The following is a 15,480-nucleotide window of genomic DNA, read 5'->3' as shown; positions in this document are numbered from 1 at the left end:
ACAAAAGAGCATCTATGGAGGAATGACATTAAAAATAATGACTTAAAAGATTAAGTGGAAAAAAATGAAATGTCAAACAGATGCAAACTAAAAAAAAAGGCTAGAACTAAAAGAACATGAAGGAGAAGAAGGGAGAAAATTATACATCAAAGACGGCAGTTAAAGGTCAAGTTTGAGAGATTTTTGAAAAGTGTTAGTGAAAAAGGGTTTGTATTAAGAGCTTCACAGCGACGAGGCTGCACTGCTGAAAGGCTCATCCACCCTGCAGCTCTGATGCTTCGTCCTGACAGCTGCACACAGGAAGAACGAGTCCATGATGGTGGGGGAGGTATGACAAGTTCATCAGCACTTCTAAGGTGATTAGCATGAAATCCACCTGAACTTTGCTAAATGGGAAGGCGGTGGTTATTTAAGGTTCTAATTGACAACTTGAAAAATGAATCCTCATCTTAAATGCTGGATGTAATATCCATGAAATAACACTCTGCAGCCTGAATGGTCCACTTACTAGTTGAAAAATGATATATGGAATGAAATAAATCAAATTACAATGGTGCACCCCAGTGGAGTGTGTTTTTAATTGTCATTTTAAACAGTAAAATCACTGCATTGTTCATTTTGAAAACCCACAGTATATGCCTGTAACACCAGCTGACTAACTGGAAGAATGGTGAAATAAAGAAGATTCTCCTCCTACAAGTTACGATTATATAAACCCTATGGTTCCAAGCTCTTTTGGCTTGTGACCCCTCATCACAGGCTGTATATGGTGGCAGTGATATTTTTCTTCTCATATTATATATGAATTTTAGAGGCCTGAAGATGTAAAACATTACAAGTAATTCAAAAGGAAAAAGGAAAGACTAAAAAGAGTCTGAAATATGCTTCTTCTGATTTCCTATTCTGTTAAAGAGGTAATCCAGCAATTTAGTATTGCACTTTCACAAGGTGGGGGATCTCACAAAGGCCGATTAAAACTAAAATCAAGAAAATCATATAATGCAACTCAAAAGTGTCAAAAGCGTCTTTTGCTTCACTTCTTTCGAACTCCACACCTCAAGTTTGCAACACAGGCTTTGTTATAAATTTATAAAAGTAATGCATGCATGCACACATTACATGTTAAAGATGACTTGTGTTTTTGTGCTTTTTCTCCATTTCCTTTAGTGTGTTATATAGTTTTTTTGTGCATGTAAAAGGTCTGCAAAGTGAAAGGGTGTTCCTGTACCCCACAGAAACACTGCTGCTGAACTGCCTGAAACGCCTTGCTTGAAGTCCTGCATCTTCTTCTGTAACGTGGTGATGTCACCAACACATTTGCATGATACCTGCCTAGCGGCTAGTTTGGCACGCCCTCAAACAAAGCTGGTTAGAGCGGAGCTTAGACCAATGGCAAACAGAGTGGACCAGTATACAAACAATATACAAACTGAAATCTAAAACCTACACCTATTTTGACTCCATGCACTTGAGATATACGTATATGCAAATATCGAACTGCTTATAAGTCAGTGGTAACATTTCATTTTACAGGTCCGCAAATTTCATAGTAATTAGGTGATAATTAGCAAGTAACCTATTTGAAATTTCTTTGAAATTACTGCCAAATTACCCCAATATTTGCCTCTAATTTATCGAAAATTACTATTATAAACATTATTTAATAATTCCACAATTTCCTAATAGCTGGTAATTTATTCAATACATTTCCAGGAAAAAGAATACAAAGTTAATCTATATGCTTTATTTCCATGTCTGCTGATAAATAGATAATAATTAGCAAATAACTTATTTGAAATGTCTTATAAAACTCCCTGAATCATTACATACCAGGTTACATTTGTGTAGACAATAAGTCACACAATGGTGAAATTTGTGCCTGATCAGAAGTGTCTTCTATTAGTTTTGGTTTTCCACCTCCGATGAAGAGCAGCGCACCGCCGCTTCTCAAGCTTAAGGGCCCTATTTTAACGATTATATGCTATTTTGGCATATAATTATTAAATAATGTTTAAAATAAAGTAATTTCCGATACATTTTTAGGTTAATATTGGGTTAATTTGCAAGTAATTTCAAAGGAATTAAAAACTAGCCACTAGGTAGGTATCATGCATGTTTAACATGTAATGTGTGCGTGCATGCATGCATTACTTTTGTAACTTTATAACAAAGCCTGTGTTGCAAACTTGAGGTGTGGAGTTCGAAAGAAGTGAAGCAAGACACGCTTTTGACACTTTTGAGTTGCATTATTTTCTCGATTTTAGTTTTAATCGGCCTTTGTGTGATCCCCCACCTTGTGAAAGTGCAATACTAAATTGTTACCGAATCAGTTAATCGAGCCTCTTCTTCTCTGTTTTTGTAATGTGATGCTTATTATTACACATTTTGTGCAACTGATTTTTAACTCCCACTGCATAATAAGCTATCCCAGCACATTGCCCTTCTTCTGGCTCTCCTCCATCCATCTCACTGAGGTCAAAGTCCATCAGCAAACTCCACTGCACCAACTGAACATTCCAAATTCTGTCAACGTGATGACGTAACACGCGACGTCCGCTATCGTTTCAGATCCCTATTGGAGCAAATCCACCCCACCTGCTGCAGCACAGAGCCAATCAGAGAGCAGAAACACCGAGCACACTGACTGCAAACACGGAAATACAGAGAGATAAGGAGCGCATCCGCGTAGTTAGGCTGTATCCCGATTTTAACTGCATGCACTTTAAGCATCTGTGCATAAAAACAGACTTTGCACGTGCATCACATAACCAGGTAGTGTAGTAGACTTTTATTCTCTCCTTCTATGGATGTACTGCAGCTTCTGTCATGGGCCTGCATCGTGTTCACAGTCGGGATGTTCTCCACTGGACTGTAAGTTCAATTGCTCCTAATTTAATGTCATGCTGTGTGACAATTATCATCATCATCAATTAGCATCATCATTTGTTCCTGTGACTTTATTGGTTGGTAGGAAACATTAGGTGCTGTAAGATGAGTTGTCTGAGTCCATGTCAGTGATGGTAGCTTGTGAAGGAGTTTCTGTGTCTCTCAAATTCAAATTCAAATAAGCTTTATTGGCATGAATGTTCAGGTTACATTATTGCCAAAGCGAAATTACATATTAATGAATAATTACATTTCACAAGAAATAGTCATAAAATAATCACAATCACAAGAAATAATCACAATCACAAGAAATAATCACAAAATAAACTCAAGAAATATTCACAAAATAAACTCAAGAAATATTCACAAAATAATCACAAGAAATAATCACAAAATAATCACAAGAAATAATCACAAAATAATCACAAGAAATAATCACAAAATAAACTCAAGAAATATTCACAAAATAATCACAAGAAATATTCACAAAATAAACACAAGATATATTCACAAAATAATCACAATCACAAGATATATTCACAAAATAATCACAAAATATTCACAAAATAATCACAAGAAATAATCACAAGAAATATTCACAAAATAATCACAAAATATTCACAAAATAATCACAAAATAATCACAAGAAATAATCACAAAATATTCACGAAATAATCACAAGAAATAATCACAAGATATATTCACAAAATAATCACAAAATATTCACAAGAAATAATCACAAAATATTCACGAAATAATCACAAGAAATAATCACAAGATATATTCACAAAATAATCACAAAATAATCACAAGAAATATTCACAAAATAATCCAATCACAAGAAATAATCACAAAATAATCACAAGAAATAATCACAAAATAATCACAAGAAATAATCACAAAATGTTCACAAAATAATCCAATCACAAGAAATAATCACAAAATAATCACAAGAAATATTCACAAAATAATCCAATCACAAGAAATAATCACAAAATAATCACAAGAAATAATCACAAAATAATCACAAGAAATAATCACAAAATATTCACAAAATAATCACAATCACAATAAATATTCACAAAATAATTACAATATACCAAATACATTTTAAATATACATTCTTTTACAGATGTAGTGAATCAGAAACATGTTCGGAGCTTGCAGCACCTCTTATTCGATGGCAACGGTCAACATATTTTGCAGCTAATATTGCACATTGATTTTTTTCTCCCCACATAAGTACGGTAGTTTCTGAGGATCGGGGGGAAATGGATGAACTCAGGATTTATGTTATTTATTTTTTCAAAGAAAACATCTCTCACATCCTTATATTTCTCACAGCACAGTAAGAAGTGAGATTCTGTCTCCACCTCTCTTGTGTAACAATGTGAACACAGCCTGGCCTCCCTGAGTCTCTCTCTCTGTGTTTGTGTGTGTTTTTAGGACCGACCTGAAGAAGATGAGAGAATCCAAAAGTGCAGACAACATCCAGTTTCTCCCTTTCCTCACCACATGTCTTAAGTGAGTGTGTGTATATGATCAGTTCTGTAGCATTGTTGTCCTGCTGTCCTGGTCAGCACATCAAATGCTCGTCTCTTATTGTTTCCATAGTAACCTGGGCTGGTTGTATTATGGGCTTCTGAAGAAAGACCAGACGATTGTCCTAGTCAACGTTATCGGAGCTATCCTCCAGGTCCTCTACATCATGGTGTACCTGCACTACACAAAACAAAAGGTCAGCGAGGAAGTGCACACTGAGGCCACCCGGGTTGGATCTGTCTCAGTCTCATCACCTCTCTATGTGTGTTTGTCTGTGTGTGTTTCAGAGGGTGGTGATGTGCCAGACCCTAGCGGCAGGGACGATTCTGGCCTGCGGCGGGTTCTACTTCACCACGTTCCTTCCTGAGGGAGACTCTCGGCTCAGCCAGCTCGGTCTCACCTGCAGCGTGATCACCGTCAGCATGTACATGTCCCCGCTCACCGACCTGGTACAGTTCACATATATCATTACACACAAACACAACATACAGACAGCATGTACAAAGCCGAATGAAAAAATATCTTCTATCTAACATAAGGCTGCAGGATTACGGCCAAAATGATAATCACGATTATTTTGAACAACATTGAGATCACGATTATTTATCCTGATTATTCATTGATTTTAAGGACAAAATATTGATATGCTGCAGAGTTTTCTTTGAGCGGAGCACACATTTTAAACATCAATATGTTCATTAAATTATGGGAAGCCAAAATCGTCATCACGATTAATATTCGGTTGATTGTGCAGCCATAATCTAACAATATCTGCTAATCAGTGGTGGAAAATGACCAAGTACATTTACTCAAGTACTGCAAATATTGTACTTTTTATTCCACTACATTTATTTGACAACTTTAGTTACTAGTTAATTTGCAAATTAAGATAAATAATACAAAATATAATCAACAAATACATGATGATGATGTATTATTATAGGTAAAGATAATGTTAAAACATTCTTGGTCACCGGGGGGGAAATTCACAAGCTACCTGACAGTATAAAAAGTAGTTAAAATGAGCCCCACCTTTACCAGCTGCAACATTAATACAGTAATAATTATAATACAGTAATAATAATATACGTTATTCTGAAATGGGCCATTCTGCATCATGAGTACTTTTGGTTCTTTAAGTATATTTTGATGCTTATGCTTTTATGCTTTTACGCAAATAAAATTAGAATGCAGTACTTTTACTTTTTAGAGTATTTCCACACTGTGGAATTGGTATTTTTACTTAATTAAAATACAGTAATAAGCACATTATCAAAGTGACATGCAGAAGTGATGAATAGAGAATTTAATTATCAACACTTCTTCGTCATTTATAAAGCTAACACGCACAACATTCACCGATTTCAGCCTTTCAATTATGAAGATTTGATGCTTTTCTGTGTTTTAATATCACAATTAATCAGTTAATGAATCAGTCAATTGTACATAAGCATATTAGTCACAACCCCGATGTACATCAAACTGATGTTCATGGCATGGTAATATCAAGCAAGATTTAGATCGTAATTGTTCCCTAATTAGTTTCATATCTTATTTTGTAAGATATTTAGTTTATTTAGATATCTTGCTTTTTTATCACAATAATTCTGATCGTTATTTATCACCCAGTAATTCTTTTGAGAGAGGATAAGCAATAGTGATTTATCGCTCTGCTCAATATGTAAGCAGTCATTCATGGTAACTTGTCATGGCTGCTTTTCCGCCCACGCAGGAAAAAACAGCTGTGTGCATTTCTAAGTGCAGCTTTAAGTGCAGACCTCTGAAATGTGTTGTTCATGCTCAGTAAGATCAGAAGATAAAAAAGGGAAATATGCACCACAGGACTGTACAATGAATCTACAATGGGGGAAAAAGTAATTCGTTAATGCAATTTCACCTGTAAAACGACAGACCCCTGTAGTAAAAAATGCATGCTGTGCAACCTGTAAATTAAGGTTTTAGGCAGGCTGTTCTTTCTAAGCACTAAAAGCTGTTAAAGCTGTTTTCTACATGTGTTCAAGTTCATATAAACTCCACAATATTAACTTCAACACACAACTGTAAACAGCACATTCAGTCTGTTTTTATAACCATATGCTTCACTGAACTTCTGCACAGACAACATCTGTTCAGTTCAGCGTCTAAGCATCTCCACTGCCTCATGTCAACTCTGCACGTGCAGCTGTTTACCAGCGAAGGAATGAATCCTGTGTTCTCTCTCTCTTTGCTTTTGTCTCTTTGTGTCATCTTGTCGATCTGCCTACTATCCTGTTTGTCTCCTTCTCTCCATCTGCCTCGCCGCACCGACTGACCCTCAGTCAGTTTCCTGCCTTTCTTTCCCTCATCTGTGTCTTCCTGTTATTCTCCGTCTCTGTCTGATTGTTGTCTTGGTTACGTTCTGTTTGTCTCCTTACAATTAACATAATTCTATGTTTGCGCTTATTGTTTAAAGATGCAATAGTCGTCACATTTTAAGATACTGTCTTCTCCTTGAAGGCATTCATAATGTAATGTGTAAAGAATGAAAAAAGAAAGCTTGAGAGAGGAGTTTAAACCCAGTGTACTTTTTCCCCATCCACACACCTTACGAATCCTGTGTGAAGTAGGTGTGAATGTTGGATTGTCGGTTTTGGAAAAGTTACAGGAATTGTCGGACATAGCCCCCCCCCCAATTCCAACACTGGAAGTGTGTGTGGGAAAGAGGATTTCCGGAGCTGTTCCATCTGGCATCTTAATGCTGCTTGTATTAAAGGGGCTAGGTGGAAGAATCAGAAATTGCTTGTTAACAGTGACACCTTTGACCGTTAAGTCAATGACAGTCAACGTCCTGTTGCTCGCACTTGTGCTCGCACTACGTAGACACGAGCGAGCATCGGTCAAAACAGCGAGGCGGCACACACAAGACTGAAAGTGATTGACAGGCATTGTGGTGATTAACGTTAGCAACATTAGCCAGCTAAAATCATAACATCACTATATATTTCACATGCTTGGCAGTAATGTTGGCTTAAACTGTCCAATAGGAATTTTGGCAGCTGGAGGTCCGTTTTGATACCCAAAAACAAACAAAGCGTTCGGTTCATGAATCGAATGGCCGGCCGATGCTGATCCTAGTTTTCCCCCCCGACGTCGGTCACATTCCTGTTTTGTAAGACGGGCTCCGCTAGATATAACTTTGTTTTTTTGTGCTTCTGTGGAGTTTGTGTTGGAGTCTGAGTTGTGGTGGGGGCTGGTCGTTTGTTGGCATTAGCGGACTCCACTTCTAACCGAATGTAGGCTATGGTTGCACACTGTTAGCCCTGACGTGGAGCTGAAAATAAAGGCATTTGCGAGTGGACATGACGTCACATCTGTTGGACTTGTTTAGCAACACACACAGGCTTTTAGTTTTGAATGATGTGTGGAATGTAGATAACCATGTTTGCAAAAAGTATGTTTTAGAATTTCAAACTTAGTGTGAAGCAGACAATGTGCTGATGGTTTAGCATACCTGGTTAATAGATACATTAGTTAGTGGTTTCAGTAATTGTGCCACATGCACCAGTTTTTGTGTCTTACTATAATTAAAGCAGCTTTAAAGTTTTTGTTTGTTAACTGATTGATGCTCTCCTCCCTTTCAGGTAGCGATAGTGCGTAGTGGCGACGTGAAGTGCTTGTCCTTCCCTCTGACTGTAGCCACCTTCTTCACTTCAACCTCCTGGGTGCTGTACGGCCTCCAGCTAAACGACTACTTTATCGTGGTAAGATACAGTTAATATGCACCTGAATCTAGGGCTGTGTATTGGCAGGAATCTGGCGATACGATGTGTATCATGCTACAGGGGTAACGATTCAATACATTGCAATATATTGCAATACTGCAATTTTTTAATTTTTTAACAAAGAACATACCATTTTAGAACAGGCAAAAACAACACATCAGAATCAGAATCAGAATCAGAAAGGTGTTTATTGCCAGGTGTAAGAGGTATACACTAGGAATTTTCTTTGGCTTTGTTGGTGCAAGACAAACTGTATAATAACAAAAGAATAGATAAAATGTTAGAACAAAATAAGAATAAAATGTACAATTTACAAAACAAGCTATAAACAAAAATAAACATGATATAAACAGCTAGTGCAAATATTGAGAGAGGGGGAGAGTCAGTGACGGCAGGGGGGGGCAGTAGTGTGTGTGTAAGGGAGAGACAGTCACAGGGGGGCGGATGGGCTGTTGGAAAGCCCCACTGCCATGGGGAAAAAACTGTTTTTGTGGCGTGAGGTTTTGGTCCTGATGGACCTTAACCTCCTGCCAGATGGCAGAGTCTGAAATAGATGGTGTCCAGGAATGGGAGGGTTCGGCCACAATGTGCTGCATGCAAAAAAATGCATTGTTTTTGCCCCCAAACTGCATGTGATTATCATAAAGTGGGCATGTCTATAAATGGGAGACTTGTGGGTACCCATAGAACCCATTTTCATTCACAAATCTTGAGGTCAGAGGTCAAAGGACCCCTTTGAAAATGGGCATGCCAGTTTTTCCTCTCCAAAATTTAGACCTTCAGTCTAGCTTTAGAACTGAGCCCGCTACAACCTCCGAAAGATCGAATAGAATCAGATTTTTAAGAGGTTAATTAAAAATCAATACAATGTTTTGGAGAACCGATCACAACACATAATATTGCGATACTCATTTATATCGATATTTTCTTACACCCCTACCTGAATCACATCTGTAAACACAGCTTTTCAACATTGTTTCGTAGTCCTTCATTTTTCTTCCCGTTTGTGTTCACTCCAGGTTCCAAACTCGCCGGGGATCTTCACCAGCCTCGTCAGATTTTATCTGTTTCGGAGATTTGCGTCTGTCAATCAAAGCTCACCTGCCTATAAGTCTATGCAGATATGAGGTTATGAAAAAGGGAAAGAGATGACAGATCTGTTAACTCCATGGAGCACTGCAGCAAAGCTCTCCCATCGCTCGTCTTGTGTTTTTTAATCATACAGAGAGACGGCGGAGAGAAACAAACTGTTGTCGGTCGACAGCACTGATGACGTGGAGATAATGTTTCGTATCTTGTCATTTCTGGGATGTCTATCCGTTACTGAGTTAAGTGAAGAAGAAAAGTATGATGTCTTTGATTCAACAGTTTTTGCAGCTATTTGTTAAACCTGTGTCTCCTCTCCAATGTGTCCTTCAAGTGCCTTCTGTTAGATCCTGATTGCCATTAAAGATTAATGGCATTTTACTGATCTACCAACATGTCGGGAGACTTGCAATCTGTTCACAATCCGGTGAATTGGATTCCTCAATTCGTACTAGCCAAAGATTTTGTGGAGTTGTAACTTGCTGGCTGCTATTTTAATATATAGAGCTCTCTTCCCTGGTACTCATGTATGGAATATTGTAGCATATAGTTTCATATCTGGTGAGGCAATGATGATTTCATATCCCTTTAGAGTTGCTGCTCATGCTTCTGTATCACAGCGAAGACACAATATTGAGTCGTAACAGTGCCAGTAAGTTATATTTGTTTTTCTATATATTTTAGGTCTGGGTGTTTTTGATACAGAATATGTATGTTGACATATGTCCAATATCAGATATTGTCTACTTATATTGTTAATGCTATTTTTTATAAACAATTGTATATGAGATTAAATGAATAAGAAAATAAATTAACACTATAGGGTTTGTTTACAAGAATGAATGCTGTTTATTTCCCTGGTGGCTGGTTGTCCCTCTTGTCCCCTCATTATTATCTGTAATAAGGACATATGTTATGCAAATGAAACAGCCGAGTGTTAGTGCCGATTCACTCACTTCTAAAGGATGTAAATACATTTTTACCACAACCATCAATGACTTGTTTTTGCTGATTGCTTGTTAAGTTGTGAACATGGTGGACATGAAAGATTTTTTTTTTTCAGAAAGCTAAACTTGACCGTTTGAAGTAGGAAGATTTGTGGTGTAGTTGTGCTGGAGGTTTTGTTTTGGACGCAGTAATGAGCTTACATGCAGATGTGTGGTGTGATTGTGGTGGTTGTGCAAGAAGAGACAAAAGCCTGTTTGATGGTGCAGCAGCGCGAATGAGCTTGTTTGTGTGACTGTGTTGATACAGAGAGGGCAGCGGTGGGAAAGGCCACGCCAGAGGTTCTCATCCCATGTGTGTGTGTGTGTGTGTGTGTGTGTGTGTGTGTGTGTGTGTGTGTGTGTGTGTGTGTGGGTGTGTGTTACATTGGCCTCTCTTCCTGAGCTCAAAGAGCCAGCCCCCTGACAGAGAACACAGACACACACAGTATTGTGCTGGAATTGAGTGCTATGTAGAAAAAAAAGCTGAAAGGACTGGAGGTGGGAGATACATGAGTTGAAAAAGGGAACAAGAAAGAAAAGAGGAAACATTTGAGTTTAATAAAACAAGAGTCTACAGCGGCTAGCTGTACTTAGGTACAATGGTGATTTGAACTAAATGCTAACATCAGCATACTAATGCTCACAGCAATGGCAGACTCGTGCTGTCTGAGGGGCAGGGGCGAAAAAAATAAAAAGGACACCAGCTGCACACGGTGGGGCACCAGCGCACAGAAACTTTACAAGCATGTAGGGCAGCCTATATGGCACTTCATCATGTTTTCACCATTTTAAGGCCAGAGGGCACTGCATTTCTTCATTTAAGGGCATCCAAAAGTGCCCTTCATCACGTTTTCTTCACTGGTAGGGCACCCTATAAGGCACTTTATCACCTTTTCTCTTCTGGAAGGGCACCCTAGAGGGCACTTTGCATATTTTATTGACCGTATGGACATCCAAGAGGGCATTTCATCATGTTTTCTCCACTAGAAGGGCACCCTACAAGACACTTTATCACATTTTCTCTTCTGGAAGGGCAACCCAGAGGGCTTTTTAACGTCATGTCGTGTTTCTTTCAATCCGTCCACCAGTGGCTCATAGTGACAATGTTATGGTAGGGTAAGGTATAATGTTTACCATGTTCACCATCTTAATTCAGCCCTACTAATGACTAATTGGGAATTGAGAATATCATTAGTTTATCAGGTGTTTGGTCATAAACAAAAGTATTGGACAAATGATGGAGCTAGATAGAAGATCAGGGGATCAAAGTAAGTACAACTCATCCTGAGACATGAATCTTAACCAAATTTCAAGGCAATTCATAAAACAGTTGTCGAGACATTTTCCTATAAACCACAAAAGATCACTTCATGGTGGCGCTAGAGGAAAAGTCAGAGGGTCACCAAAGTCAGTGGAATTCATCCTCTGAGGACCAATGAATGCCTGCACAGTTTTGTTTGCCAATCCAACCAGTAGATCTTGAAATATTTCACTGGATAAGGGAAAACTTTGATCTGCTGGTGGCGCCAAAGAGGAAAAGCGAAGAGTATCACAGAAGTCATTGGGATTCATCCTCTGAGGATCATGAATGTCTGTACAAAAGGTCATGACAATCCATCCGATAGTTGTTTAGATATTTCAGTCAAGACCTTCGTGGCAACAGACCGACGTTGCCGTCCCTAGAGCCATCGCTAGTGTAGCTGAAAAGGTGAGTAGGAGAAAGCAGAAGGGAAGGGTGTAAAAAAAAGAAAAACTTGGTACAGGAATAAGGATATTCCATAGATTTGCCTCGTTCTGTGATTAAGTTATAACGTGATGAAAGTTAACTTTTAAAAAAGAATGAAGAGAAAATAAGGAGTGCTGCACTGGGTCTAGAAACTCAGTGTTGGTAATGTTGAAGTAAAAACAGGTGCTCTTCAAGGACAGGGCGAGTAGTCAAGTACAAGGAAGTCCTTGTACATCCGAGGCACTCTGATTGTAGGTTAAAAATCCTCCTTTATCAAATCATGGATAACCACCCATGACAGTACTGCCCTTTAAATCACTAATAAGACATGACCTGTTTACAGAAACAGAAAAAAATACTCTCATATTACTAATAGAACGGGGACAGGATGGTGCAGACGAGTGAATCATCAGGTCTGATAAACATCCCAGATACACAGATAAAAATCGGGGCTTGTGAATAGAAATGAGTCATTTCTGAGGAAAGGCAACGTGGGGGGAAGTTTAGCGGTAACAAAAATGAGTAAATGATGAGTCCAGGAGAAGATAAAGGCGTATTGGGTGTTGACCAAAGTGAAAAGAGACAGACGGTGGAGGGACAATGCACGGAGTCAGATAGACTGGCCGGACACACCCCTCAGTCTAAACTATGCTTTATTGTGAAGTATTAAGCAGGAAATCAAAGCATGACCCTCACGCTGATGTGTATACATCTTTGTTCAACAGCCAAATAGTGATATAGGGCCTACTGTATGTTCTGTACATGAGTGTGTGTGTGGAGGAGTAGGGTGCGATGAGGAGGGGGGGTAATCAGCTGAACAATGAGTACAACTCACAAACAGGATCCCTCTGTTTCCTGAAGTGGAGACTGTCTCCTTAAACAACACACTCAAGCTGAGTGTTGTACTTTTGCACACATCCTCACACACTGAACGTACACCATGTTGTCTCTTACACAGACACTCCCACAATTTCTCCCCCACCCACAAACCACCGTGTGTGCATTCAGACGTCTATTTTTGTCATTATGGGCCAATTCTGATCTATGTTTCCCCCGTAATTACACACAACAAAGTCTCTGCTAACATGCAGTTTGCAGCCAGCCAGACAGCGTGTACACTCAGCATATAAACACACAGCACACACACTGGGGGGGCAGTCAGCAGCCGGTGCACTTTCTACCATCAGTAAAAGCACACCTGTCCCAGCTGCTGTTTTGAAGAGAACAAGAGGGGAAAGAAGGAATGTGCTTCTCTCAGTTTTCCTGTTGGCCCCTCACCCTTCCCATCCGTCTCTTCACTGGTTTATCTAATTATTCCCATGGTCAGCTCTTCTCACACACTGTCATATCATTTTTCTTTACCTTATCATATCTCTAACTCATATCTTCTTACTCTCAATTCCTCCTTCACATCCTCTAAAATGACTTGGTGGTCCCGCAGTTATGAAAAAGTCTCACAGCTGACTGACGTGTTTTGTACACGCAGATCATCTGCAGTGATAATCGGGTCTGTCTCGTGAACCTGTCAGGCTAAGATTTATATAGATTTTATAGGCAGAGGAGCAACACAAGCTTTCTCACCCAAGAAACAATTACTTGAAGCTCTTTTGATAAGCAGCAGATTTCACTGACTGACTGCACGTAAAAGTCCCCGATTCACACTAAAGCTTTCTATCATTGCTTGTTATTGGTGTACATGTATATGCTTGTATGCAATCCCTTGTTTGTAAATGCAGTTAGGTATTTATGGGGAGTAGCAAATGGCTTTCTATTTCCAGTTTTACCAGCGCCTCCATCTTTGTTTTGATTTTATAATCAGCATTTTCCTTCTCCTCTGAGCCTAGTGCTTGCACAGCTGATGGGCTGCATGCATCGTAAAAGACCACCTTCCTTTTTCTCATATACACACAATCACGTGCAAAAAAATTTGACTTTTCAGCTCTTTTACTGCAGTTGGTGCTGACAGACCTTTGCACTGTGCGGAAATAGATTTACAGGCAGCCCTCCGGTGTGTCCTGAGGGTTATATTGTGTGGTTCAGTATGTCCTGTCCCTGTAGAATCCTCCTCCTTCCTCTTCGTCCTCCTCCCTCTGCTCCTGCTGCCCTTCAGAATGGGAGCGGTGAGCGAAGTGATATGTGGACAGCTAGTCATTAAGCTGTCAGAGGACGGCCTGTGGACCAAAACACTGTCAACACGGCTGAACATACACATTTCACCTTTGATATAAATCATTTGTCAGGTATCCTCCTATCAGAGATTCAATAAATGTGCTTGACACCACTGGACTCGACAACAGCATTGCATGTGTCAAGCACAAAGTTTCATTTAACTGACTTCAAAACTGAAACTCACAAACCTCTTCTTCTTCTCGGTTCTGTTCTATAAATCATTTCTAATACTTGCATAGTGAAGACAGCCTCAGAGCAGGTTATAGTTGTGAAGAATACAATTACAAATCAGGTGGTTCAGTACAGTTCAAGACTTTATGCAGAGTTAATGTCTTTCTAGTCTGAAAATGAAACACTCATTGTAGTAAAGATCCCTATTTTCCTTTATTTTTCCACTTCCTTTCCTCATCACATGATTGGCTCTTGTTTTGTCACTCCTCATTTACCTGATTAAGTTCACCTGATCGCTCCCTATTTAAATACTGCTCCCCCTCTCACTCCCTCTTTTCCATCTTTGCATGGGGCAGCAGGTCTGGTAAGTCTCCAAGAGACTTTGGCCAATCACAGGTAATTCAGAGAGAGAGCGTTCCTATTGGCTGTTCATTCAATGGAGGCAGCTGTCAATCACTTGCAAACTCCGATCAAACGGTCAATCCAGGCTTAATTTATCGTTATTTCGTTAAGATGGCCATGTGAGACTAATTTGACTTACTGTTAAGTTCTAATCTTGTGTTTTTTGTTTTTTTCAGATACATCAGTCCATGTGTCTTGTGCTCCTTTTTAAGTTCATAAATTCACTTACTTGAGTTTTGGAGAAAATAAACAAAATAAATTGCTGGCTTTTTCCTACGTCCTGATCCGACACTCACAATGATCGTCAACTTTTCATTCTGAACCTCTTATTTACACTCGCACATAAATCCTCCCAGAGCTTGAAGAGCTTTGGTCCTGTCGGAGCATGCTTTTCACCTTTGGCATCCATCCTAAAAACACACATTCGGAAGATTTGTGTGAACGAGTGGATTGGAAGTGTTTAAGTGGCAACCATAAAAAGTGGTTTTGGATTCGATTGCATGTGTGTGTGGATTTCGATGCAGTGACACAAATGTTTTGGGTGACGTTCATGAGCCTCTGCAAGCAGCGGAGATCAGTTTTGTTTGACAGTTTAACAGACGGAAAGTGTAGACCTAGCTGGAACTTGTAAAGTTACTCAGGGGGGCTGAAATGTTTGCAAAGTCTGTCGGGAGTGTGTGTGTGTGTGTGCAGGACATGCACGTCCGCTGTGATGCGCTGAGGAAAGACAGGAGACACAGCTGTTCAGGGG

At 39.3% G+C, this 15,480-nt stretch overlaps 1 protein-coding gene across 1 annotated transcript; it reads left to right on the top strand.

Moving 5' to 3' along the window:
- The first annotated feature begins 2,624 nt into the window (after positions 1 to 2,624).
- slc50a1 (solute carrier family 50 member 1) lies at positions 2,625 to 10,270 on the top strand. The gene is made up of 6 exons (XM_037785957.1): positions 2,625 to 2,871; positions 4,333 to 4,410; positions 4,501 to 4,624; positions 4,716 to 4,877; positions 8,049 to 8,168; positions 9,209 to 10,270. The coding sequence occupies exons 1-6, from the start codon at positions 2,804 to 2,806 to the stop codon at positions 9,314 to 9,316; spliced, it is 660 nt and encodes a 219-aa protein (XP_037641885.1). The 5' UTR covers positions 2,625 to 2,803; the 3' UTR covers positions 9,317 to 10,270.
- The last annotated feature ends 5,210 nt before the right edge of the window (positions 10,271 to 15,480 follow it).

This window comes from Sebastes umbrosus, chromosome 11, assembly GCF_015220745.1.
Source record: "Sebastes umbrosus isolate fSebUmb1 chromosome 11, fSebUmb1.pri, whole genome shotgun sequence".
NCBI classification, from domain to species: domain Eukaryota; kingdom Metazoa; phylum Chordata; class Actinopteri; order Perciformes; family Sebastidae; genus Sebastes; species Sebastes umbrosus.
Note: the sequence above shows the minus strand (reverse complement) of the source record. Positions and strands in the feature narration are given on the sequence as shown.